This window comes from Ammospiza nelsoni, chromosome 17 (assembly GCF_027579445.1).
Source record: "Ammospiza nelsoni isolate bAmmNel1 chromosome 17, bAmmNel1.pri, whole genome shotgun sequence".
NCBI classification, from domain to species: Eukaryota; Metazoa; Chordata; class Aves; order Passeriformes; family Passerellidae; genus Ammospiza; species Ammospiza nelsoni.
Window position 1 is genome coordinate 2,108,516 of NC_080649.1, and position 24,035 is coordinate 2,132,550.

Below are 24,035 nucleotides of genomic sequence, written 5' to 3' on the forward strand. Positions count from 1 at the left end.
TGATGGAGGCGCTCTGCAGGCTCGACCGGCCCCACGGGTCTCCCAAAGGCCCGGTCAGTGCTGCCTGCCCATGGGGAGCAGCTCCTGCAGGTGCCCGTGGAGGAGAGGAGGATGATGCTGGTGATGATGATGATGATGAAGGGGGAGGTCAGGGAGCGCTGCCTTCATCACCGCCATCATCAGAGCCCGCAGCCCTGCAGGAGAGAGGGAGCGGCTGAACCGGGAGGGATGGGACGGGATAACCCCGGGATGGTGCCCACCCCTGTGCAGCCACACACTGGGATCTGCGCCAGGGTGAGGATGGAGTTTGGGAACGTTCAGCTGCACCTCGGGGGCTCACATCCCCTGATCTCACTGCTGGAGCGACCCTCGGAGGGGCTGCACCGGCTGCATCATCTGTGGGGTTCCCCCCAAACACAGACCCTCCCTCACCATCCCTGGGTTCCCCCCACACACAGACCCTCCCTCACCATCCCTGGGGTCCCCCCAAACACAGACCCTCCCTCACCATCCCTGGGTTCCCCCCAACATCCAAACCCTTGCAGCAGCCCCGGGGTGCATCAATCCCGGTGGGAATGGGGTCACCCCCTGGCACCCACCTACCCCTGGGCATCAGCTCCACCACACTCACAAGTGCACTCCTCAGGATCTACACAGGCCACAGAGTCTGGGGACAGAACAAAGTGACATGTTGAGACCCCTGGCAGGGTGGGGGCCAGCCCTGCACCCCTTCACCCCCTCGTGCCCCCTTTCCCTTTGCCATGGCACTGTGCCCAGACCTTGGCAGGACACCGGTGGAGGAGCAAGGAGCAGATCCCACCTCAGAGATAAAAATCCACCTCTGCCTCTCCCCACTCCCACCCTCAGCTCCAGCACTGCAGCACCCATCCCACCCCTCACCCTCTGCTGCCCACCCCCATTGCAGGGTGGATCCATTCCCAGTTAAACCCAGTTAAACCCAGTGACAGCTGCCCCGGGGGGACCCCCTGAGCCCCACCAGCACCCGGGGCTGTGGCCAGAGGCAGCAGAGCCCCGGGGCAGGCACTGCCCATCCCCACCCACGGGGCTCTTGCACCGTTGTGCCAATTTCCTGGGCATGGGCAGCACCAGCAGCTCCTGGGATTTGCGTGGCAGGGCTCCAGGACCATCAACACCCAATTATTTCTATGTCTCAATGAGCGCTGAACCCTTTTCTTTTTTTTTTTTTTTTTCTTTTTAATTGTTACGCTCATAAAATATTGAAATGAATGGAAATTAATGTCAGGCATAAATATGGATGGGCTGGCTGGCTGCACCCGCCCTGGCAGGAGCACGGGGACCAGCACGGGTGATCCTGCACAGGGCTGGCAGCTCTGCCCTGCCCCTCCTGCCTGGTGACCTGCACAGCTCTGAGCCTCCCAGCTTGTCCCAAACACCACTGGTGACACCTTGGGACTGTCCACAAAGCACCAGCACAGCCTCAGCCTCCCAGCTTGTCCCAAACACCACTGGTGACACCTTGGGACTGTCCACAAAGCACCAGCACAGCCTCAGCCTCCCAGCTTGTCCCAAACACCACTGGTGACACCTTGGGACTGTCCACAAAGCAGCGTGGGGCGTGCTGGGAGCACGACTCGGTTGTGGGCAGACCACAGGCCGTGCTCAGCACATCCCAAGGATGCCAAAAAGCCCAGGCTGGACTCAGCCCTGAGGCTCCGGTGACTCCTTCCTGCAGCAGCCCTGAGCAAAGCTGCCCTCAGCGCTCCGTGCCTCAGTTTCCCCTCTCTAAAACACCACCTTGTGCGCGGCTCCATGCAAATCCTTGGTGGCTGCAGGGTGGAAAATGTTCCAAAGGGCAAGGCAGTGTCTGGATGCTGTATTCCAGCTGAAATGCCTGCCCCAGGCCTCAGCTCTACCAGGGAACACTTGGTGGCACCTCGGAGTGAGTGGGAAGCAGGAGCCCCCGAGCCAGGAGCAGAGCTCAGTGTCAAACCCCCTCTGCCTCATTTTTAGGCCCTCTGCTAAAAATGGAAGATGAGTTAGGACCCTGTAATTAATGTTCCATCTGCAGGAAGGGGCCTGTCTGCAGCGGGTGCTGCCTGTCCAGCTGGATCCACCCGGGGACACCCGGAATGATGAGAACCAACCTGCTCAGCCACAGCAGCCCAAGCCTGCAAACAGGGGCTGCACCCAATTCAGGCCTAAATTCACCATGTGGGGTGAGGAAACCTCCAGGATGGGGAGATGGGGAGCCAGGTGAGGATCAGGTGATGATGCTGCAGGTGTGGGGCTCTGCCACCCCAATCCGCCCCCAGCAGCAGAGCCAGCACACAGCCCAGCACGGCTGGGATGCAGCATTTACCCCACATGCAATAAATCATTAATGCACACACCCCATGAAGGAGTCTATAAATCTCCTGGCACAATAAAAACACCGGGAGCGAGCGGCTGAGGCGGCCAAAACCACAGCACGCTCCTGCCACGCCACACACCCACAGCCCAGCACCATCTGGGCCATCTCCCAAAACACCCAGAGAGCTCCTGGCTGCTGCCTCAGTGCTCACCTCTGTCCCATTTGCTGTCCCCTCACAGCCAGCAGCGCTGGGATTTCTCCTGAAACACCCAGCTTTGGTTCCAGCCTCTGCTGCAGCGGTCACTGGGCAGGGCACGGCCTGGGGGTGCCATCCCACCCCTGGGAAATCCCTGCAGGGTCAGCCACGAAGCCACCAGCTCTGGAACACCCCCTGAGCTGGCATTCTTTGGGAGCCAGACACCTGGATCTTCCCCAGGGTGATGTGACACTTGGGGACATGGTGTACTGCTGGAGCTGGCAGCGCTGGGTTGCACTCTGTGATCCTTTCCAACCTCAGTGATCCCATGATCCCAGCAAACTGCTGCCACATTTCCATGTCCCCCAGCCCTGCTGCCACCTCCCGCGTGCTCAGGCCAGGGCTGGGCACAAGCCCACGCAGGATTTGTCACCGTGGGACCGGCAGGGCCTCTGTGCCTGCAGAGAGGAGCACTTTGATGGCCCAGCAGCCGGCCAGACAGGCGGCTCTGCCCCGGGAGCCTGACTCAGGCAGGGCCCTCATTTACCCAGCTCTGGATGCAGATGAGCCGCACCAACGCCAGGGACAGACACACAGCCCATGGCACTTCCCTTGTTTGCATTGGCGCAAGAATCTGACCCCGATTCCTGAAAGTCGTCTTCAGCTCAGCTCCCAAGAGAAAAGCTCAAGAGAGCTTCCACATTTCTGGGCTTGTGAGCACCAACTGGTGAATCCAGGGTGGGGTTTTTGTCCATCTCACAGTTATTAATGAAATCTGTCAGATCTGGTGACGTTACTGTGACCACGCTGCAAACCCTGTAGAAGAAGGGACAGGACAGGACATGATAGGACAGGACAGAACAGAATAGAATAAATGGTTTCATTTAGAAGAGCCCTACAACAATCATCTGGTCCCACTGCCTGACCAATTGAGGGCTGACCAAAAAATTTATGGCATTGTCCAAATGCCTCTTAAACACTGCCAGGTCTGAGGCCTTGACCACCTCTCTAAGAAACCCGTTCCAGGATTGGAACACCCTCTCCACAAAGAAATGCTTCCTAACATCCAGTCTACACCTGCCTCAGTGCAGCTTTGAAGTGTTCTGGCAGCTTCCACTCGGTGCTACCAACCGGGGCTCCGAGCTCCTGCTCCAGCACGGGAGGGGTTAACCACAGGACAGAGCTCTTTTCCTGGAAAATATTGACTTACCAGCCGGCACATCGGGAGAGGGGGGAATCTCAGAGAATAAAATAAAATAAAATAAAATAAAATAAAATAAAATAAAATAAAATAAAATAAAATAAAATAAAATAAAATAAAATAAAATAAAATAAAATAAAATAAAATAAAATAAAATAAAATAAAATAAAATAAAATAACCCTCTGGAGCCGCCCAGGACCCTCCCGCACCCTCCGGGGGGCTCCGCGCTCGGCTCCGAGGGCGCCTCAGCCGAAAGAGTTAATCGGGCTGGGTAGGGAATGTGTGAAGGCAGCATGTGACCGCAGGTGGGGCAGGGCGGAGGGATGAATCACTCTTTTCCTTTTCCTCTTTTCACTTCTTGCTGTTACCTGTCCGGGCCCGGCAGTGCCGCTCCTGCCGGGATGCGCGGGAGGCTCGGGCACAGCGCTGCCTTCCCCCGCTGGAACCGCAGCCCGGACTCTCTGCTCCTCGCAGCCCTGCTTTAAGCCGCTTTTCTCTCTTTGTTTCTTTCCCAGATTTTTGTTTATTTATTTCATCCGGTGTTAGCGTTGTCTCGGGAGAGCGGAGGATGAGGAGGGAGCGGCCGCGGGGGTGAAGGCGCTTGCTGGTGCTGTAGGAACACCTGGGGCTGTCTACCTGGGGGCAGCTCCGCGTTTTCCTCGCCCGGAGCCCGGGGCAAGGCGGAATCCAAAGCCTCCTCCCCGGCAGGAAGAGCTCCGGCGTGGCAGAGCCGCTGGAAAAGGGAGCGGTGCCTTCCCCGAGCCGGGCAGGCTGAAGCAAACTGTGTATTTAAAGACTGGAGAATAATTAATTACTATTTATTGCCGGCGTCCGGCGCTCCTGGGCAGAGGGGACCGGTGAGGGGTCACCATGGCTTTCTCCCAGGTGCAGTGCTTGGACGACAGCCACGTCAACTGGAGGTCCAGCGAGTCCAAGCCCGAGTTCTTCTACAGCGAGGAGCAGCGCCTGGCCCTGGAGGCGCTGGCTTCCCGCGGCCCCGACGCCTTCTATGAGGTCCTGAAGAGGGAGAACATCAGGGATTTCCTGTCCGAGCTGGAGCTGAAGAAGATCCTGGACACGCTGGAGACCTACGACCCCGGCTCCGAGTACATCCCGCGGCACGGCAGCGGCGGCGGGGACAGCGAGGGCGACAGGAACAGCCGAGGGGACGAGCAGGACGTGGCGCCGTCCCTGGAGTACTGGCCGCAGCGCTCGGACCGCTCCATCCCGCAGCTGGACCTGGGCTGGCCCGACACCATCGCCTACCGCGGCGTCACCAGGGCCACCGTGTACATGCAGCCGCCCATGGAGGGCCAGGCGCACATCAAGGAGGTGGTGAGGAAGATGATCCACCAGGCTCAGAAGGTGAGTGAGGTGCGCCGGGGACGGGGCAGGGCTGGCCCCAGGGTGCTCCGATCCCTGTCCTGCAGGCGCTCTGCCCGAGCCCAGGCAGCGGGGCCGAGCGTGCAGGGTTTTTTTTGTAAGCAATATAATCATGATCTATCCTACAATTTGCAGCATGATCCATAGCTTCAGACCCCTACATCACAAAATTTTTCACCTACGTACTATTCTTCCTAATCGCAGTACTCATCCCGATCATCACCAACATCTTACTTGTCCTATTCATTGGTGAGAAGGAGTCAGAATCAAATCCTTCCTGTAATATTTGGGGATTGGGTTTTGCTGAGGATGCTGCTAGCCAAGTTCAGCACAGCCCTTCCCAATATCCACACAGCAGCTCTGCTCATCCCAGGGTCCCTGCAGGGCTGCTGGGGAGAAAAATGGGTTGAGCCCATGGTCCCAGGCACTCCACAATCATTATTCCCGGTGTGACAGCAGTGACAGCATGCAGGAACCTGGGATTGTGTCCTGGTTTCAGGCCTTGGGCCCACCACCTGTCCAGTCCATGACCCTGGGGTAAAGTAGCCAAAGCTCCTGGTCTGGCTCTGCCCCACACAAGGGCCAAGTTTGACCTGAGGTGGTTGTGGGGCTCCAGGCTGGCTCACCCTGGCGCTCAGAGGACGAGGATGAGCTGGTGAGGGCAGGGACAAGGCTGGGCAGATGCTGAAGGGATTTGGGTTCAGACTTGTCCTCCCTGTGGCGCCAAGGCGAGGAGCAGGGAGTGGGGGTGCGTGAGCCATCCATCAGCCAGGGAAGGAGGAGATGCTGGCCTGGCCTGAAGGTCAGGGGTGGGAAGGTGCTGCTGGTGTTTCCCAGTGACCCAGTCCAGGAGGGGCTGGTACCTGCTGGTTCCTTGGTGCTTTGAAGCTCCTTGAGTTCTGTGCGTCCAGTATCATCAAGAAAGGAGCTTCCCAACATCCCCAGCAGGGAAACAGGGAGACCCTGGCAGGGTCTCTGTGGAGCAGAGGGGACAGGCTGGGATGCACCAGGTCCTCCAGAGATAGCACTGGGGTTTGCAGGTCCTGCTAGGAGAGAGGGAAACCTGTGACATGCAGCCAGCAGAGCCTCTTGAGACCAGCTCAGGCAGGAAAATGAATCTCTCAAAACATCCAAGAATCTCAGGAATGGCTGTTGGGGGTGTCAGGGCTGCCCTGCTGCGGGCAGGAACCATCTCTGGCCACTGTCACCCCACACAACTCGAGGTGATTTGTCCTCACCAGTGGCATTTTCCCTGCCAAAGCACTTTGCAGAGAGGGCAAAGGGAAGGGACAGCTCCCATGCCGTGGGATGGAGGCTGGGAGCACAATCCCACAACAAACAATGTCTCATCCTTGGGTCTTTCCGACTGGGGCTGGCAGCTCCCACCTGCCTTTGCCTGCTCACCGCTTCCCAGCTGCCCTCCTGAGTCATCCCACACCCTGCTCCTGCTCCCAGAGCTGAGTCAGGCCCATCCCCACTCCCCTGGAGCCTCTCCAGGACCCGGGGACGTGGCCAGGGCTGATGCTGCTGCGCTCATCACGGCACTGATGGCCCTGAGCAGGGCTGGGCTCTGCCTCCCGCTCCAGACGGGCTCTGATTGTGGGATGAGACATGGTGACAGCACTGGTGACATGCAGGAGCCTGCCTGGAGCTTAGGGTGCCTCAGGAATCAGAGATGGGTGAGTGTTTCATGCTGCAGGGTCTGGGGGTGCAGGAGTCACAGGAGTGGGGCTCTTCCATGGTCTCCCATCCTGTATTTGAGCACAGAGCTCCTTGCAGCTGAACCTGCTGGCACACAGCGCAGCCCAGGTGACAACCTGTGGGTGCTCCTGAGGGTGGGGGACACTGGCCCAGACCACCCTGCAGGTTTCTGCCAGGGCTCAAGGTCTCCACAGCAGCTCAGAGGTGAAAGGGTTTGGCTGAGGGACAAAAGGACCGTCCTTCTGCCACCATCAGGTGTCACACTCACTGTCCCTGTGCTCTGTCCTCCCTGGGAGATCCCTGCCCAATGCTCTCCACCACGTGCACAGGAGCACAGGCTTGGCAGAGGTTCAGGCTCCCTGCCAGAGGATGACCCTTGTTCCAGACGCTCTCTCTGCCCCGGTGCCGTCCCAAACCCCGCTGTGTCACTTCTGTCCCACGGCCAGGAGAGCAAAGTCCTCTGGGGCCGGCCCAGCAGAGTTCGGAGCCCCTGGGAGCAGTGCTGGGGCTGGGAGCGCACACAGGCTCTCAGGGTGAGGAGTCCCAGGGATGTGAGGCTGCTCTGAGGGGCAGAGGAGCCCTGGTGCCTCCCCCAAACGCTGCCTCAAACCCAGAGAGGGAGATGCAAATGATCCCTTCCTCTTGCTGGGAGTGAATGGGAGAAAGGAGAGGCAGGATCCTGTGGCCAGGTCCCTGAAAATCCTGAAAATGCCATCTTTGTGGGCAGCAAGCAGAGCCTGGGGTGGGATTCACCCCAGACACCTTCAGCAGGCTGAGCTGTGGCGCAGCTGTCTCCTCCTTGCTGTGGATCCCTCGGGCTGCAGAGCTCTCGGGGTGGAATCAGGAACAATTCCTTCATGGAAAGGGTGGCCAGGCTTGGGAAGGGGCTGCCCAGAGAGGTTTGGAGTCCCCATCCTGGAGGTGTCCAAGGAATTTGTGGATGTGGCACTCAGTGCTCTGGGCTGGTGACAAGCAGTGATGGGTCCAAGGCTGGAGTTGACAATCCTGAATGTCTTTTCCAACCTTAATGATTCTATGGTGGAAAGAAGGAAGATCCTCCTCCACTCCTCTTGGCTGTCTCAGACCAGAAACCAGAGCATGCAAACATTGACCTTGGCCCAGAGCCAGGGGAGACAGCAGTGACTCTGACCTCCTGTCTTCACTTGAGGTTCCAGGTTGGGATTGTGGTGATGTAATTACCCTGAGCAACTTCCAGAGAAGGTTGGGAGGCCCTATTAATTACTGTTTACAAAACCTTCTGCTGTTCCTGGATGAAAGGGTCGGCAGGGGAGAGCAATTATTAATGTTACTTGTCCCACCTCTCCTGCATCCCAACACTCTTCCTCTAATTGTGCCTTGGTGCCTGCCTAATTTATTGAATGCCCACGTGGTGCACCCCAAAAGTCATTATCTGATGATTCATAGTGAGACAATAAAGAGCTGCAACTTCCTCTATAAAACATGATCCTGCAGTTTGGGTGCTCATCAAAGCTGTTCCAAAACATCCCCGCAGCATTTGCCCAGTGTCCAGGGGGACACAATGCTCCCTGCTCCTCAGGGATGTGGGACCCAGCTCCTCGGGGATTTGAGACCCAGCTCCTCGGGGATGTGGGACCCAGCTCCTCGGGGATTTGGGACCCAGCTCCTCGGGGATTTGAGACCCAGCTCCTCGGGGATTTGAGACCCAGCTCCTCGGGGATTTGAGACCCAGCTCCTCGGGGATTTGGGACCCAGCTCCTCGGGGATTTGAGACCCAGCTCCTCGGGGATTTGGGACCCAGCTCCTCGGGGATTTGGGACCCAGCTCCTCGGGGATTTGGGACCCAGCTCCTCGGGGATTTGGGACCCAGCTCCTCAGGGATTTGAGACCCAGCTCCTCGGGGATGTGGGACCCAGCTCCTCAGGGATGTGGGACCCAGATCCTCAGGGATGTGGGACCCAGCTCCTCGGGGATGTGGGACCCAGCACCTGCACACCTGCTGTACCCAATGGATTCTGGCAGCTCCTGAGACCCTGGCAAGAAAAGCTTCACCTGCATGGGCACTGGGAGCCTCCAGCTGCAGATTTGGGGCTGATTCCCTCTGCACCCTCCAGGAGAATGGCAAAGCTTTCTGGGATGACACAGCAGCAGAAAAGCTTCAGGAAAGGGAATGTCCAGCACCAAGCAGTGCCCTGGCAGAGGTGACAGGGACAGGGGACAGTCTGGCTCCTCACAGGCACATGGCACAGCTTGCTGCAGGCAATGCCATTCCCCAGGCTGGGGAGCAAAGAGCAGGCAGGATTGCACAGCTGCAGAGCAGACAGGCTCCACTCTTCGCAGGTTACCCCTGAACCAGGCTTTGGCATCCCAGGGCTCAAGCCCAGCAGCAGAATTCACCCAGACAAGGACAGATCCCAGCAGCAGAATTCACCCAGACAGGTACAGATCCCCCCATGAGGAGCTGCCAGTGCCATCCTTGCTCTCCCGCCCGCCCCGTGCCAGGGCAGTGTTGGCACACTGGAGTGACATCCCTGTGACAAACCAGGGCCAAACCTGTCCTGCAGGCAGGACACAGCAGGGAGGGAGGCAGGAGCCGAGCAGTGACAGGAGGCACCAGCTGGGCAGCAGGAATTGGGTTAAAATGTGGGTTCAAACGTGGGCAGGTGACTGGGAGCTGGGCACCCTCCCCTGCCCGAGCTGGGCACCCTGGGCACTGCCTGCAGTGTGAGAGCAGGGCTGGGCACGGGGCACAGTGCCCTGCCCACAGCTCTGCACAACTCCCTCACACCTTTGAGCAGCCAGCCAAGGCCTCAGCACTGCTGGGACCACAGTGGGAAATGTTCTTTACCCTCAAAACGAAGCTCAGCGCTGCTCTCATGCCCATTTCACAAGTGCTCAGCTTTTCACAAGTGCAGGGTGAATTCTGCTGCTGGGATCTGTCCTTGCCTGGGTGAATTTTTGGGGAAAACACAGAGGAGAAGTGGCATCGGCATGGAGAATCAGGGTCAGAAGCAAATCATCTGCCACCAAACCCAACCCACACTGTCCCACCAAGGTGTCCCTTGCCCAGGGCTCATGGAACACAGCTCAGCTCCTCCCCAGTTTCTTGCTGAACACGGCAAATGCAATCCCAGAGCTCCCAGAGTAGCTTTGGACCCGTCCCACTTTGCATCCATGCAAATCCAGCAGTTGGTTCCTGCCTCAGTTTCCCCACCAGGACAACAAGGATGAGCAAAGCACACGAGTGGGTGCACAGGGCAGTGAGGGTTCAGCCTTTCACAAAGCCTGCTCTGGGCTGAGGAAAAATGGGGAAAATGAGTTAAAATCGAGGGGCAAAGCCATAAAATGCCCCCTCACCTGGCTCCATGGCACCTCCCAAAGCGCTGCTGTGTGGTCAGGGCTGGGGACAGCAGGATGGCAGCAGGGACAGCAGGGCTGGGGCTCCCCACACAGCCCTGCTCTTCCCCCCATGGCCTGCAGAAAAGGAAGGGAAGAGCCAGCAGTGTCACAACAATCCTCTGCTTAATTAAAGCTCTCCACGTCCTGTGGCACAGAGCTAATTAAAAGGCAGCTCAGGGTGCTTTGAGAGCTCTGGGCTGGAGGTGTCTGAGTGTGCAAGCACCCAGCACCATCCCAGCCCCTTCCTGAGGGAGGGAGGAGCAGCCCGGGGTGTCCCTGGTGTCCCCCTGGCTCAGCCTTGGCCAGCAGGGAAGGACAAATGGCCAAGGGCACCCACCTGCCCCAGCCCAGGCACCTTCCAGGAACAGCCACGGGCATGGGAGGAATTCCAGCCATGGGACAATGACAAACCAGCACTCTGATGCCTTTCCCCTGGGATGGGGGGAGGCAGAAATCCCTGTGGAGCTGCCCTGGGATTGCCTCCAGCCCTTCTGCCTGCCCCATGAGCTGCTGCTCACTGCCACAGGGGATGGCATTGCCAGGAAATCAACAGCCATGGGCACAGGCAGACATCCCAGTGACATTCCCAGTGACATTCCCAGCACAGACAGACATCCCAGTGACATTCCAGATCCATTTTCCTGCCAGCCCCAGCTGTGGCTGGCACAGCAGCAAACACCCTGGGTCCAAAGGCAGCTCCAGCCTGTGGGTGTCAGTGGCACTGCCATGTGACAAGCACAGCTGGCACTGCTCAGGGTGCTGGCACTGCTGTCCTGGCTCTGCTCCTTGCACACAGCCTGGCAGGAAGGAGGGAAGCTGTGCAGGAGGAGCAGCACCCCAGGCTGGGCAGTGGGAGCAGGACAGATGGACACAACACTCAGTGGCTGGGCTTGATGGTCCTGCAGGTCTTTATCAACTTTAACATTTCTGTGCATCAAAGGTCTCCCCCTCTGATGCTGCCTGCAATGCTGACAGCAGAGGGACACCAAACATCTCAGCCACAAACTGGACTCTGCATTTCGTGAACCCTGTTAAAGGCAGGAAAGTTAGATTCACCCTCAGGAACTGGTCTTTCATCAGTAGATTATGCTCTGGATCACCACTGAAATGGTCAGGGCTGGAAAAAAACACACAAAGAGCATCAGGTCCAACAATTAACTCAGCACTGCCAGGGCCACCACCAAACCATGTCCCTAGGTGCCACATTGACCTCTCTTGGAGATCAGATTTTGAACAGCGACAGCAGAGGAATGGGAGGGGTTACATCCTCAGACTGGGGGCAGTCCTGGGCTCCCCCAGCCCAAATCCCAGCTCAAATTCCAAATTCCAGCCTCCTACAGGGAGCACTTGGCTTTGCCTCTCACAAAACAAGCTCTGGCTTGTACCTTGGGTTGTCCCTGGCCACCCTGCCTCACGTCTCCTGTCCCTCTGCAGGTCATTGCTGTGGTCATGGACATGTTCACTGACGTGGACATCTTCAAGGACCTCCTGGACGCTGGCTTCAAGAGGAAGGTGGGAGTGTACATCATCCTGGATGAGACCAACGTGAAGCACTTCCTCCAGATGTGTGAGCGAGCCCACATGCACGCTGGACACCTGAAGGTAGGGATCACCTGGAGCTGGGGAACCTCCTCCAAACCCAGGAAATAATCAGAATTTCCAGCTCTGTGCCCTCCTGTCTTGGTGAATCACAACCCACAGTTATGGAGAGTTTAGTCCATTTTTCCTGTAGCTAAAGCTGGAGGTGATGCCCAAATTGAGGAGCAACGTGGAGGGCTGGGTGAGAGGATGGGATGTGGATTTACACCCAGCAAAGCTGGAGCAGAAAGCCCAGGGGGCTGCTGGTACCAACCAGGGCTGGGGCTGGGACAGAGGAGAGGGTGCAGCCCTGCAGGGTGGGCACAGCAAAGCCCAGGGCAAACCTGTGAGCTCAGCCCCTCCTGAGGGACAGGGAGCAGCAGATGCTGTGCCAGGGCTGGGTCTGTGCTGTCCCCAGCTCCTGTCCCAGGGGCAGGACCAGCAGCAGCCATCACAAGTCAGAGGCTGGAATTAAAAACTCGATTTTCCCCTTTTCCAGAGCCTCCACCCCAGCAGGGGCTGGGAGCAGAGCAGGGAGGCTCCCACGCTGCCCCAGGCCCTGGCAGCTGCCAAGGGTGCCCTCACTGTGCTGGGCAGTGCCCACTGGAGGGACTGATCTGCCAAGGGTGCCCTCAATGCTGTCACTGTGCTGGGCAGTGCCACAGGGGGTGCCAGCACCAGGAAATCAAAGCCATGGGCACAGGCAAACAAACCAGTGACATTCCCAGCACAGGCAGACATCCCAGTGACATCCCCAGCACAGACAGACATCCCAGTGACATTCCAGTGACATTCCAGACCCATTTTCCTGCCAGCCCCAGCTGTGGCTGGCACAGCAGCAAACACCCTGGCTCCAAAGGCAGGATCCATGGATGCACATGGAATCACTCCTGTGCAGAATCCCATGGAAAAGCAGGGAGGGCAAAGCACCGGGGGGATGGCTGCCAGTGCAGGGGTTGGTTGGATGGGGCTTAGAGGAACCTGCTCTAGTTTAAGTTGTCAGAGGGTTGGAATGAGATTTACAGTCCCTTAAGTCTCATTCCAAGTGAGATTCTGGGATTCCCAAGTGATTCTGGGATTCCCCTTCCACATCCCAGTGTGAGCAGGGGGTGCAGAGAAAATCCCCTGTCCCAGAACAGAGGCAGAGGAAGGGGCAGAGGAGAGGACAGGGGTTATTCCAGCCCCAGCAGCAGCCAGAGCAGGGACCCTCACACCAACCACAGGACAGTCCCAGGCTGTGCCCCCATCACCAGCAAGGGATGCAAACACTCCAGAGCAGCCCCACAGCCCCACTGGGGGCTCGCAGACCCCACTCCTGGCCCAGCCTGGCCTGTTCCTTGGCACAGCAGCGATGTTGCTGCTCCTGACGTCAGCGTGCCCGCTGCCAAATGCCCTCCAGGAGAGCCCGTGCCCGGGCAAGCTCCCCAGATTTGCTTAGGGTGGGTGAGGACCAACCCTGGCTGAGCAGGAACACGCAGGAGCCGCGACAGCCTCACACCTGGCTGGCACCAGGAGGGGAAAATGGGGCTCAGGGACCCCCAAAACCTCCCACCCTCCCCAGTGCCAAGAATTACAGCAAACACAGCCCAGCTTTTCCTGAGTCCAAACTCCCTCTGCAGCCTGGGATCCCACAGCTGCTGCTGCTCCAGGACTAGAAAAGCCAGCGCTGACGCACTCTGGTGTTTTCCTGCTTTAGCAGCCCCGGTGGTGGCAGGACTGGAAAAGCAGGAGAGCACCTGCAGAGCTGGGCAAATGTCTGGAAGTTGGGATTTGCCACATATTGCAGGCAGCTGGCTGGCACGGGGTGCAGGAGGAGGGGAGGGAAAGTAGGGCAGAGTCCGGGAGCTGCTTCTCAAGGTTGGAGATGTTAACGAACGTCCCCTCGTTATCTCGGTGGCAATTAGCAACCGGCTTGAGCAAGGGCTGGGTGATTCAGCCCTGCCTCGGCAGGGATTAGAGGAGCAGATTTCACTCCGCAGCAATGATAGGGGGAGGAAAAGGGATCAGCACCGGGAGAGTTGGTGCCTGGAAAACACCCAGAGCTGCTCCTGGGGTTTGGGCAAAGGGGCAGCTCCGGGTGGGAGATGGGCACAGGGTGAAGCCTTGGGTGTCCCTGCTCTCTCAGCAGCCCCATAACAAGGGACAGGGGTGACTATTGCCATCCCAGCCCTCTCAGTGCAGCACCATGGCAGAAATTAAGATGCTCAGCACCGGTTTCGCCCCAGCCACAGCAGGCAAAAAGCATTTTCTTAGCATTTTTGTCAAGAAAAACACAAAATTCACAAAGAATTTCCCCCCAAACCTTCTCTGTTCAGTGAGTGGAACTTCCCTGGAAATACAGACAGGAAAGCCATGGCCTGCACATCATCTGCACTGAGTTTTCCTGCCAGGGATGGGGAATCAGGGACTAAAGGTGCACCTGGGCTTGGGACTGTGCCTGGTCGTGGTCTGCAGGGACAGAGGAGAGCCCAGGGAAGCAGATGAGAAAGGCTGGAGGAGGGGAAGACAAATATTTTCGATGCTTTTCTTTAAAAAACAAAACAGACAATGAAACAGCCATGGAGGGCATGACCCAGTGATGACACAGAGCCTTTTGCAACAGCCTTACCACCATCCCAGCAGGAACAGGAGGAATGCAGGCACTTTCTCAAGAAAATATTTTCTCCCCAGCCAAAGGGAGCCCCTTTGCCGTGGGAGATGCTATCTGCTCTGCTGAGGAATGTGCCAGGGCCCTCCATGGAGAGGCCAGAGACAGGAGCCAGCCTGGGGATAAAAAAAGAGCAAAAACATTTTCACAGAGCCAGGGCTGCCCCTGCATCACTGCATTCCCTGGGGAGGACACCCAGCTCCACTCCAAGTTTCATTTCCCCAGGGTGAAAAGATGTTTCCCCACTGCCTGATCTCCCACCAGCCCCTAAAACCAGGAGTAGATGCCCAAATTTAGGAGCACAGCAAAGGGGGAGCGTGGGGAAGGACAAAACACCACGTGGGCTGTCCTGGGGTCCCCACCTTCCCCTGAAATCCCCTGCAGATCTGCTGCTGGCAGCAGGTGAGCAGCCTCCTCTCCCATGGTGGCATTTGCATAGATTGCAGCAGCAGCACACAGCCCTCGCCCACGGACACCGAGTTCAAGAGATGGCAAACACAGCCTGGCAGCACATGGGCAAGGCAGGAAACTCCCCAGGCCCAGCCCATGGTGGCCTTGGGCGAGTTATTTCATCTCCCCATCGCTGTGGCCTCCTCTGAGCTGGGAATGAAGAAAATTCCCCCTCCTCAGAGGGGCTGTGGAGCATCCAGAGGGGCTGTGGATGGGTGGGTGGTGCTGTACTTGCAAGGGTGGGTTGTGATGGTGTTCCTGGGGTTCCTGGATGAGGGAAGAGACAAGGATCTGACTCCATATTTCAGAAGGCTTGACTTATTATTTTATGATATATATTACATTGAAACTATAGTAAAAGAATAGAAGAAAGGATTTCATCAGAAGGCTGGCTAAGAATAGAATAGGAAGGAATGATAACAAAAAATTGTGGCTCAGCTCTCTGTCCGAGCCAGCTGGCAGTGATTGGCCATTAATTACAAATATCCAGCATGGACCAATACCAGATGCACCTGTTGCATTCCACAGCAGCAGATAACCATTGTTTACATTTTGTTCCTGAGGCCTCTCAGCTTCTCAGGAGGAAAAATCCTAAGGAAAGGATTTTTCATAAAAGAAGTCTGTGACGGTGGGTGGTGATGTCCTTGCAAGGGTGGGTGGTGCTGTCCCTGGAGGGTGGGTGAGGGTCTCACAGCAGCTTTTTTCCCCCTGCCCACCCCTGTGCCTCTGCCCTGCAGAACCTGCGCGTCCGCAGCACCGGCGGCACCGAGTTCTTCACCCGCTCGGCCACCAAGTTCAAGGGGGCTTTGGCCCAGAAGTTCATGTTCGTGGACGGGGATCGAGCCATGTGTGGCTCCTACAGGTACAGCAGAGACATCTCCTCCTGCCCACCCCACTGTGGTGTTGGTCAAAGATCAGTGTGAATCCTCCTGGCCCAAGGCTCCAGGACCCCAAGCCAGATTTGCTCTCCTCATCCTAAACTGGGAGATTTTCCATTTGGAGTGGGCCCTAAGGGGTTCCCACTACTCCCTACACCACCAGGTCTAGGACACCCACCCTTCTTGGAGGTGGTGGGACACACCAAATGCTTCTGTGATGAGGAGCACAAGGAAGGACCAGAGCACCAAACTACAGCAGGTCCCAACTCTCACACCAAGCTCAGCTTTCCAGTCAATTTCCTACACAAAGTATTTTTCAGTTTGTTCAAAGGAAAACTTACTTAGGTAGAAACCGACCAGCCCTGGTCAGGTTTCAGGTCTAAAAGTTTTATAAACATGGAGCTGGAAAACATTTCCTGTTTTCTGGCCATAACAAATAACACATCCACTTACACACATCCACTTACGGGTCCCTTCTCTTAACTCAAACTGAGAAAAAGCAGCCAACACTAAGGCACAAAACTGACCCACTGCAAATTCCTTTTATTTTTGCTTCAAGTCCCACAGTGCTCAGGACTCCAACCCTTCACTCTGATTTGGGGTGGGAGCTATTTTGTCAATCCCATCATTATGTTCACAGTGAGATCATGTCCCTGCTGGCACCACCAGTCCCTGGGGAAGGCCAGGCCTGGGGAGAGGTGTTATTTACCAGCTGATTGTCCCCGATGTGTTTCTGTTCCAGCTTCACCTGGTCTGCAGCGAGGACAGACCGGAATGTGATCACAGTCCTGTCGGGCCAGGTGGTGGAGGCCTTTGACAAGCAGTTCCAGGAGCTCTACCTCATGTCCAAGGGGGTGAGCCTCAAGTCCATCTCCATGGGCGAGGAGCCGGAGCCCGAGCCGGTGACACTGCCCTCCGTGGTGCCCGTGACCCCCGCCAACGCCGTGGTGAAGAAGCTGATCAACCCCAAATACGCCCTGGTGAAGGCCAAGAGCGCCGACCAGATCAGCAAAACCTCCTCTGAGAACCAGGACAAGAATCAGAAGAGTGACAACAACAAAGGCAAAGCCCCTCCCGAGGGCCAGGGCGGCGAGCGGCACGGGGACGTGGCTGAGCTCACCCCACTCATCCACCCCGGCCTCCTGAACCTGGAGAAAGCCAACATGTTTGACTACCTGCCCACCTGGGTGGAGCCTGACCCCGAGCCTGGCAGCGAGGTCTTGGGCTACATCAACATCATCGACCCCAAGGTGAAGAACGTGAAGCTGTCACAGATGAACCGCATCAAGGTCTGTGACGTGTCCCAGGCCAGCGCCCAGCACCGGCAGATGCTGAAGAGCAGGGAGATGGAGGCCAGGAAGAATTCGGAGCAGGAGCTGCCTCTGCTGTCCCCCAGCCACAGACAGATCCCACAGCCCCCCGTGGAAGCTCCTGCAGCCCCCACGACCACCCCTATCGAGGGTGTCAGCTGGACAACAAGGCAAGTGGGGACATTTGCTGCTTCACCTCTGGGCCACCATTTGAAGCCACAGGAGGAGGCACTGGAGGATGTGAAGCCTCCAGTTCCAAAGCCAAGGACCGTCCCTGTCGGTGTCATCATGACCAAAGTCACCACAGGCTGTGACAGCAGCAGTGCCCTGCAGGGTGACACGCAGCCAGCCCTGGCTGAGCACACGCCTGTGAAGCAGGAGAGGGAGGACAAACCCAGCCGGGCTGCCAGGGAGAGCGGCCGTGCCCAGCCAGAGTGGCCAGCAGCAGCTCCACAGGAGGGCAAAGGGCCTCCCTGCACCCACAACGGGCTGGGAGAGGAGGAGGAGGAGGAGGAAGAGGAGTTCATCACCCTCAGTGACCAGGAGAGCTACTCCAGCAGCTCTGCTGACCACAGCTACCGGCGCTCCAACGCCTCCTCCATCTCGGACGAGTACTTCGAGGTCAGGGACCGCTACGGGCCCCTGCGCAGAACCAACTCGGACGTCACCCACAACGGGGACATCCTGCCCATGCAGAGGAAGCTCAGCGACCCCCACATCAGCCGGGGCACCTTCATCAGCCCCCTGGGCAGCCTCCCCTCCCTGAAGCACCTGGACATGACCAAAAGGAGGAGCATGGCCGTGGAGATCAGGCCCATGCTGCCCCGCGCCCTCCTGGATGGAAACAGCTCCTACCCCAGCAGTGGTGCCCAGGTAGGACTTCCTGCCATAACCCTTTGTTTCTCCACCCTACAAAGGTTTGCAGACCTGGAGGTGACCCAGTCAGCTCAAGCCAGGTGTGATGTCATCCTGAGTTTTGGTGTCATCCCAGCCTTTGGTGCTGTCCTAGATGCTGAGATCAGATTCCCATAAAGGAGAATAACACCCTGCACGTGGCCATGGTCACCCGAGAGGTGACAAAGATGCAGTGGCTATGCCACAGCTGTTGGTGTCCAGCAGTGGGGATGGCAGTTAAAGGGAAGGGTTTTGGTAATTAAAGATTATCCCACAGCACAGGGCTGGGGCTGGAGCTCCAGGCACAGCTGGACAGATGTGCTGGGGCTCTGAGCTCCATCCACAGCCCATCAAGCCCAGCTGGGGACAGACTGTGCATGCAGGCGTGTCCTTCTCAGGCTTGTTTTCCAGGCCTTGCCAGGGTGATTAGCATCAAAGGGAAAGCGCTCGGACACGGACACGTAATTAGCAGCAGAGAAACAGGGACAGCAACCTCCGAGGGCGAGTGCCACCGTCAGCAGCTTTGTGGCTGAGCCACCAGTGACGCCAGGCCCTGTCACCACGCAGGGCCAGCTCCCTGCTGCAATCCCCTGGGGAGCAGGCCAGAGCTGCCAGGAGGTCACAGCAGCATCCCCAGCACATCACTGTCCCACCCAGGGGTGGTGACACTGCCATCCCCCGATTTCCACCCCAGCTCTGCAACCTCCTGCACCTCTGCCAAGCATTCCAGCTTCTCACGGCTCCCCGCCCGCTGTTTTTGGGGCATTCAAACCCCCAGGGCCAAACCAGCAGCTGAAATCACTGAAACTGCCTGAGGTTACCCCAGCTGAGCATCTAATCTGTATTTACAGGGAATTAAATGTACCATCCCAGAGTCCACTGGCTTCTCCCTTCCCAGGCAGCGACAGGGAGCTCAGAGCTTTAATCCTCGCACATCAAATACCCCTGAGCCCTGCAGGGCAAGGAGCTGCGAGCTCTTTGATGCTCTGTGACCCAGGTCCCAGGTGCCACCTCGATGGGGACGGCTGGGCACGCTGCTGTTCCTGCAGCAACTTGTTCTGGCCCTTTGATGAGAGGCAGATAATTAGCACAGCAGCAGGGTTAGGAAAGCCAGCACGCAGTGGAGAGGTGCAGGGAAGAGTTTGTCCCATGTGTAAAAAGAATAAATTGAAGTAACCCTTGATTAACTGTTGAAAACTCAAATCTGACAGAAATCACTACCAATTCTCACAAATATATATATTTTTTTTTCCTGGGCCCACATTTCTTAGGTGCTGGCCCATTGCCCAGCATAGCCCAAAACACAGGTGGAGGCTCATTCAGGACAAACGCCACATTCTCCATGTCATGGAAACAAAATTCTCTCTGGAAATCACCTTCCCTAAATGCACAATCCCATTCACAGCTGGATGCACAGCAGCCTTGAGGAGGAGGAGGATGGACACCTGGGTCCTGTCCTGCCCCTCTCCCACCTGCAGAGCCCCCAGGCCTGGGCAGAGCAGAGCTTTCCCCACAAGCTCCCATCAGTGACAGGGAAAATCCCCACCCAGCAGCTCCACAGCCACATGGGGCCCTTACCTGGGCACAGACCCTGCTGACCATCCCTGGCAGATAATGAGAAACAGGGGCAGCATCTTCAGCTCTGGCCAGGGTGGAGCCTTGGTGTGGCTCAGGCTTTTAGCAGAGTGAACACTGGACAATGACCTGTGGAGAGCTGAGCAGCACCAACATCTACTCCACATCAGCCTCCTCCTTGCCAAACTGCATCCCAAATGCTGGAGCCACTGGGCATGGGGCCCAAATGCAGTGTGGAAGTTACCCAGCCCACAGTGGGGTTTCTCTCCAGACCAGTAACGGGTTGGGGTTACCTCATAGCACCAAAAAAGCCCAGTGCAACCACAGCAGCACATCCTGCAGCCAGGAACCACCATGCCCCACCACCATCCCACCCTCCTGCCCCTTCTAGCCAATCTCCTCCCGAGAGTGCCCATAATGACATGGAAACCGAGTCCAGCCTCCTCTTCCTTCTCCCACAGCTCCACTCAAACCATCACACCTCAAAGCTCTGGCCAAGCCATGTCCATCCACAACACAGCCAGCCCTCCTGAACAGGCAGCATCTGCAGGAATTGCTGATTTCACAGAGCTCAGAGTCTCTCCAAAGGCTTATCCTGCTCTCTCCAGCAGGATTCAGGCTCTCCTGGGCAAGCACTGCCTCATTCTGCTGCTGGGCAGGGTGCAGGTTCCTGGGGTGGGTTACTTGGTTTAAGCCATGCTTTAACTCCTTCCCAAGAGCCAGAGCATGTCAGGAGCCACCACCCAGCTCAGGCACATGATGAGCTCAGAGGGAGAAAAGCTAAATCACCCTTAATCCTTCTCACCTGGAGCCATCTCAGACCCTAGCACTGATTTTAAGCACCTCATTAAATCAATCTCGGACTACCTAAGCTCAACTGCTTTAACTCAGCCCTCCTGGTCAAAGCAGGAGGTGTCACCTCAGGGCCAGGGAGGCCTTTGGAACACAGCAGCAGCACAGTGAGGGTCACTGCAGAGGCAGGGCAGGTTGGCACAGCCAGTTGCTCCTGCCATCTGCACCTTGGCTCACCAGCTCTCACCTCCCCTGGTACCTGTGCACAGGTGCAATCACACCTCCTGGTGTGATTGGCACAGGCACACCCAAAGGGGAGATAAACATCTCTGGTGGCCACAGCCATGTCTGACAGCCTTACCCAGTCCAGAATTGGGGTTAATGGTGCCAAACGTGTGTCTCAACCCAGCTGAGAGAGCCGCCCCCACAGAGGTGTTGCAGCTCACTGCTGTCTCCTCTCCCAGCCCTCCATCCATCCTTTCATCTGCTCCTGGCAGTCACCTGATGCCACAGCCTGGCTCTGGGTGACTGAGTGCTCTCAGGGCTGGCATGATTCACGTGGGTGTTCAGTGTTGAGATGCCTTGTCCTGCATTTCCAGCAGGAGGGACTTGGCTTGGAGCAGCCTCCAGACTGCCAGGGCTGCTGGGGAGTGTCAGTGTTTGGTACCAGACGAGCAGCCTGGGTTCATATTTGAGGCTGTTCCTGTAGGAGCATTGGGGGTAGGATGGTGGGGATGGATGGAGAGCAGAGATCTCTGCAGCCAGGTTGTGGAATTTGGGGTTTATTGCACAGGGCCTGGGTGCAGGGCCCTGCTGGGAGCTGCCAGCCACAGCTCAGAGCAGGACTGAAAGAAGAGAGGGGGAGAGAGGATGAGAGGGTGAGAGAGTAAAAACATAAGAGAGTAAAAGCGTTAAGAGCACGAGGTTCCCGTTACAATACAATAAATCTTCCTCTGTGTTGAATATTCTCATTCTCACTAACCAATCTAGTACAATATACAAATCCTATAGCATTTCCATACAGCCTGTAAGAATCATTACATTACCACACTGTGCTACATTTTAAACCCTACAAACTCCTCTTTGGACCCCTTCTGCTGAGCTAGCAGGGTCTGCTCTGACCCTTGGGCCTGTCTGCGAGCAGAGGGCGTTGAGATTACCTTCAGCTGGCCACACCATTGTTTTCTATTTGTTCAGTAACTGAGGGATCTCAAAGCTTGCTTTCATTTCAATCTCACTCATAGTTTCCATATTCTCAAAATCTTTTGCCAGACAATCATATTTATAAGGCTTTCCTGTTTCATCTTCCCCAACGGTTCCGAGCTGCCACTGAATTTGGGAAGGGGCAGAGGGATTTTCAGCTGGCACAGGTGAAGAGGTGTCCTTGCAGAGGGCAGCACCCTTCCAGCAGCCAGAGCTCACTGTGTTTTTGCTCTCTCCCCCACAGGGCACCCACTTCTACCACTACCGGCCCCGGAGGGCGGCGGGCAGGGAGCTGGGCAAGGAGCTCTCCTGCTCCCCAACGACACAGGAGAAACCCCTCAGGGCCTCCAAGCACGCAGGGGAGGGGGCAGAACCCAAAAAGACCATTGCAGGCAGCCAGCCCTACTGGCAGAGCAAAGCCCTGAGCCCCAGCAAGGCCACGGCAGGCACGGGCAGAGCTCAGCGCCTCAGCTCCCTGCCCCAAGAGAGCCCGAGGGCACCCGAGGAGATGAGGACACCCCTGGGCATCCCGCTCTCCAAGCTCTCCCAGTCCAAGCACCTCAAGAACAGGGTTGCAGGGGCCCAGGGGGCGTGTGTGGACTCCAAGAAGGCGCCCCCCGAGCCCACGGGGCAGAAGGAGCAGTAGGGGCTGGTGAGGGTGGCCCTGCAGAGCTGCTGGAGCCCAGGCAGCGCCGCCTTCCTTGGGGCAGGGGTTTGGTTTGTTTGTCTTGTTTACATTTACCAGCACCACGTGGCCACCATGGACAGCACAAAGTCATCCCTGGCCAGGGCAGAGCTCCAGAGGTGGGGCTTGGAAGGGGTGCATGGCATCCCCCCTGGTAGGTGGCAGTAGCGTTGGGGACAATCTTGGATGGCACAGCCTTTAAAGAGGTCTCTTCCAGGCTGGGGTGATCTCCAGCCTTGCTGAAAACTGGAAAGCATCACTGGTACCTGTTAAAAGCAGGAAAGCATCACTGGTACCTGTTCAAAGCAGGAAAGCATCACTGGCGAAAGCCAGCCAGCTCCTCATCCCAGAATGCTGCTGGAAAAGGAGGGATCGTCCATGTTCGTGTTTTCTTCTGGTTATTTAAGAGACTCTTCTGTTACCATTTTGCACAGCAGGTCCCACTGCAGTCTGCCCTCCCTGTGGAGGGTGACCCGTGCCCTGGGACAAAGACTCTTCAAGGGACTCACCTCTTTTAAACTTGTACTGTAAAAAAGCAACCTGTTCATTAAAGCTCCCTGGTCCCAGGGCAGGAGAGCCTTGCCTAAGACTATTAAAATGCAAGATCAGGTGGCCTTGGACTCAATAAACTGTAGCTCAAGGTGCCTTGGCACAAATGTCCAGCCAAATATTTTCTACCCCTCCGAAGCATTTCCCCAGCACCCCCATGTGCTCCCATCCCCAAACCTCCAGCAACCAGTAAAAGAAAAATAAGAATATATTTAAAAAAAAGAAAAATAAGAATAGAAGCCCCTTTCCACTGCATTTTTCCCAGGAAATGGGAGCCAGGCTCTGAGCCTGAGCCCTGACAAGGAATATGTGCCATGAACAAGCCCTCACAAGTGAGCCCCCGAGCCCTTGGCAGCTGCCCCGTGCTCCTCCTCAGTGCTGCCAGCCTTGGGCTCTGCCCTGGCTCCCCACTGCCTCCCTGCTCCTGGGGGGCACAGGCTGAGCCCTCCCTGCAGCTCCCCCAGCACCTCCAGCAGGAGGAATTTGGAGCCCAGAGGCATCACGTTTTGGAGGGAGGGATGGGAGGCACCCACCCAGCTCCCAGCCATGCAGCAGCCTGGGGAGATGGGCAGGGAGGGGCACTGGCACCCCCAAAGTGCAGCTGCTGAGGCTTGGCAGAGCAGAGGAGGCTCCAGAGGCCTCACAGAGGGAAGAGACAAAACCCAGGAGCATCCCTTGGTGCATTCCCCACAGCTGGTGCTGCTGTCTCACCCTGGATCCCGTCCATCCCTGCAGTGCAGCCCCTCTGCTCTGTGCCCTCAGAGCAGCAGGATGAGCTGTGTGGGAGTGTTGGGGGTAGGATGGTGGGGATGGATGGAGAGCAGAGATCTCTGCAGCCAGGCCAGGAATTTGGGGTTTATTGCAAAGGGCCTGGGTGCAGGGCCCTGCTGGGAGCTGCAGCCACAGCTCAGAGCAGGACTGAAAGAAGAGAGGGGGAGAGAGGATGAGAGGGTGAGAGAGTAAAAGCATTAAGAGAGTGAGGTTCCAGTTCAAATACAATAAATCTTCTTCTATGTTGAATATTCTAATTCTCACTAACCAATCTAGTACAAGATACAAATCCTACAGCATTTCCATACAGCCTATAAGAATCATTACATTACCACACTGTGTTACATATTAAACCCTACAAACTCCTCTTTGGGCCCCTTCTGCCAAGCTGCAGGGTCTGCTCTGCCCCTTGGGCCTGTCTGCAGGCAGAGGGTGTTGTTCCATCAACAGGGGATTACCTTCAGCTGGCCACACCATTGTTTTCTATTTGTTCAGTAACTGAGGGCTCTCA

The 24,035-nt window shown here is 57.0% G+C and overlaps 1 protein-coding gene across 1 annotated transcript; it reads left to right on the forward strand.

Annotated features, from left to right (window-relative positions):
* Positions 1-4,141: 4,141 nt before the first annotated feature.
* On the forward strand, positions 4,142-22,780 carry FAM83G (family with sequence similarity 83 member G). Its single transcript, XM_059484801.1, has 5 exons — positions 4,142-5,095; positions 11,627-11,794; positions 15,605-15,729; positions 16,488-17,928; positions 21,764-22,780. The coding sequence occupies exons 1-5, from the start codon at positions 4,601-4,603 to the stop codon at positions 22,163-22,165; spliced, it is 2,631 nt and encodes an 876-aa protein (XP_059340784.1). The 5' UTR covers positions 4,142-4,600; the 3' UTR covers positions 22,166-22,780.
* Positions 22,781-24,035: the final 1,255 nt, after the last annotated feature.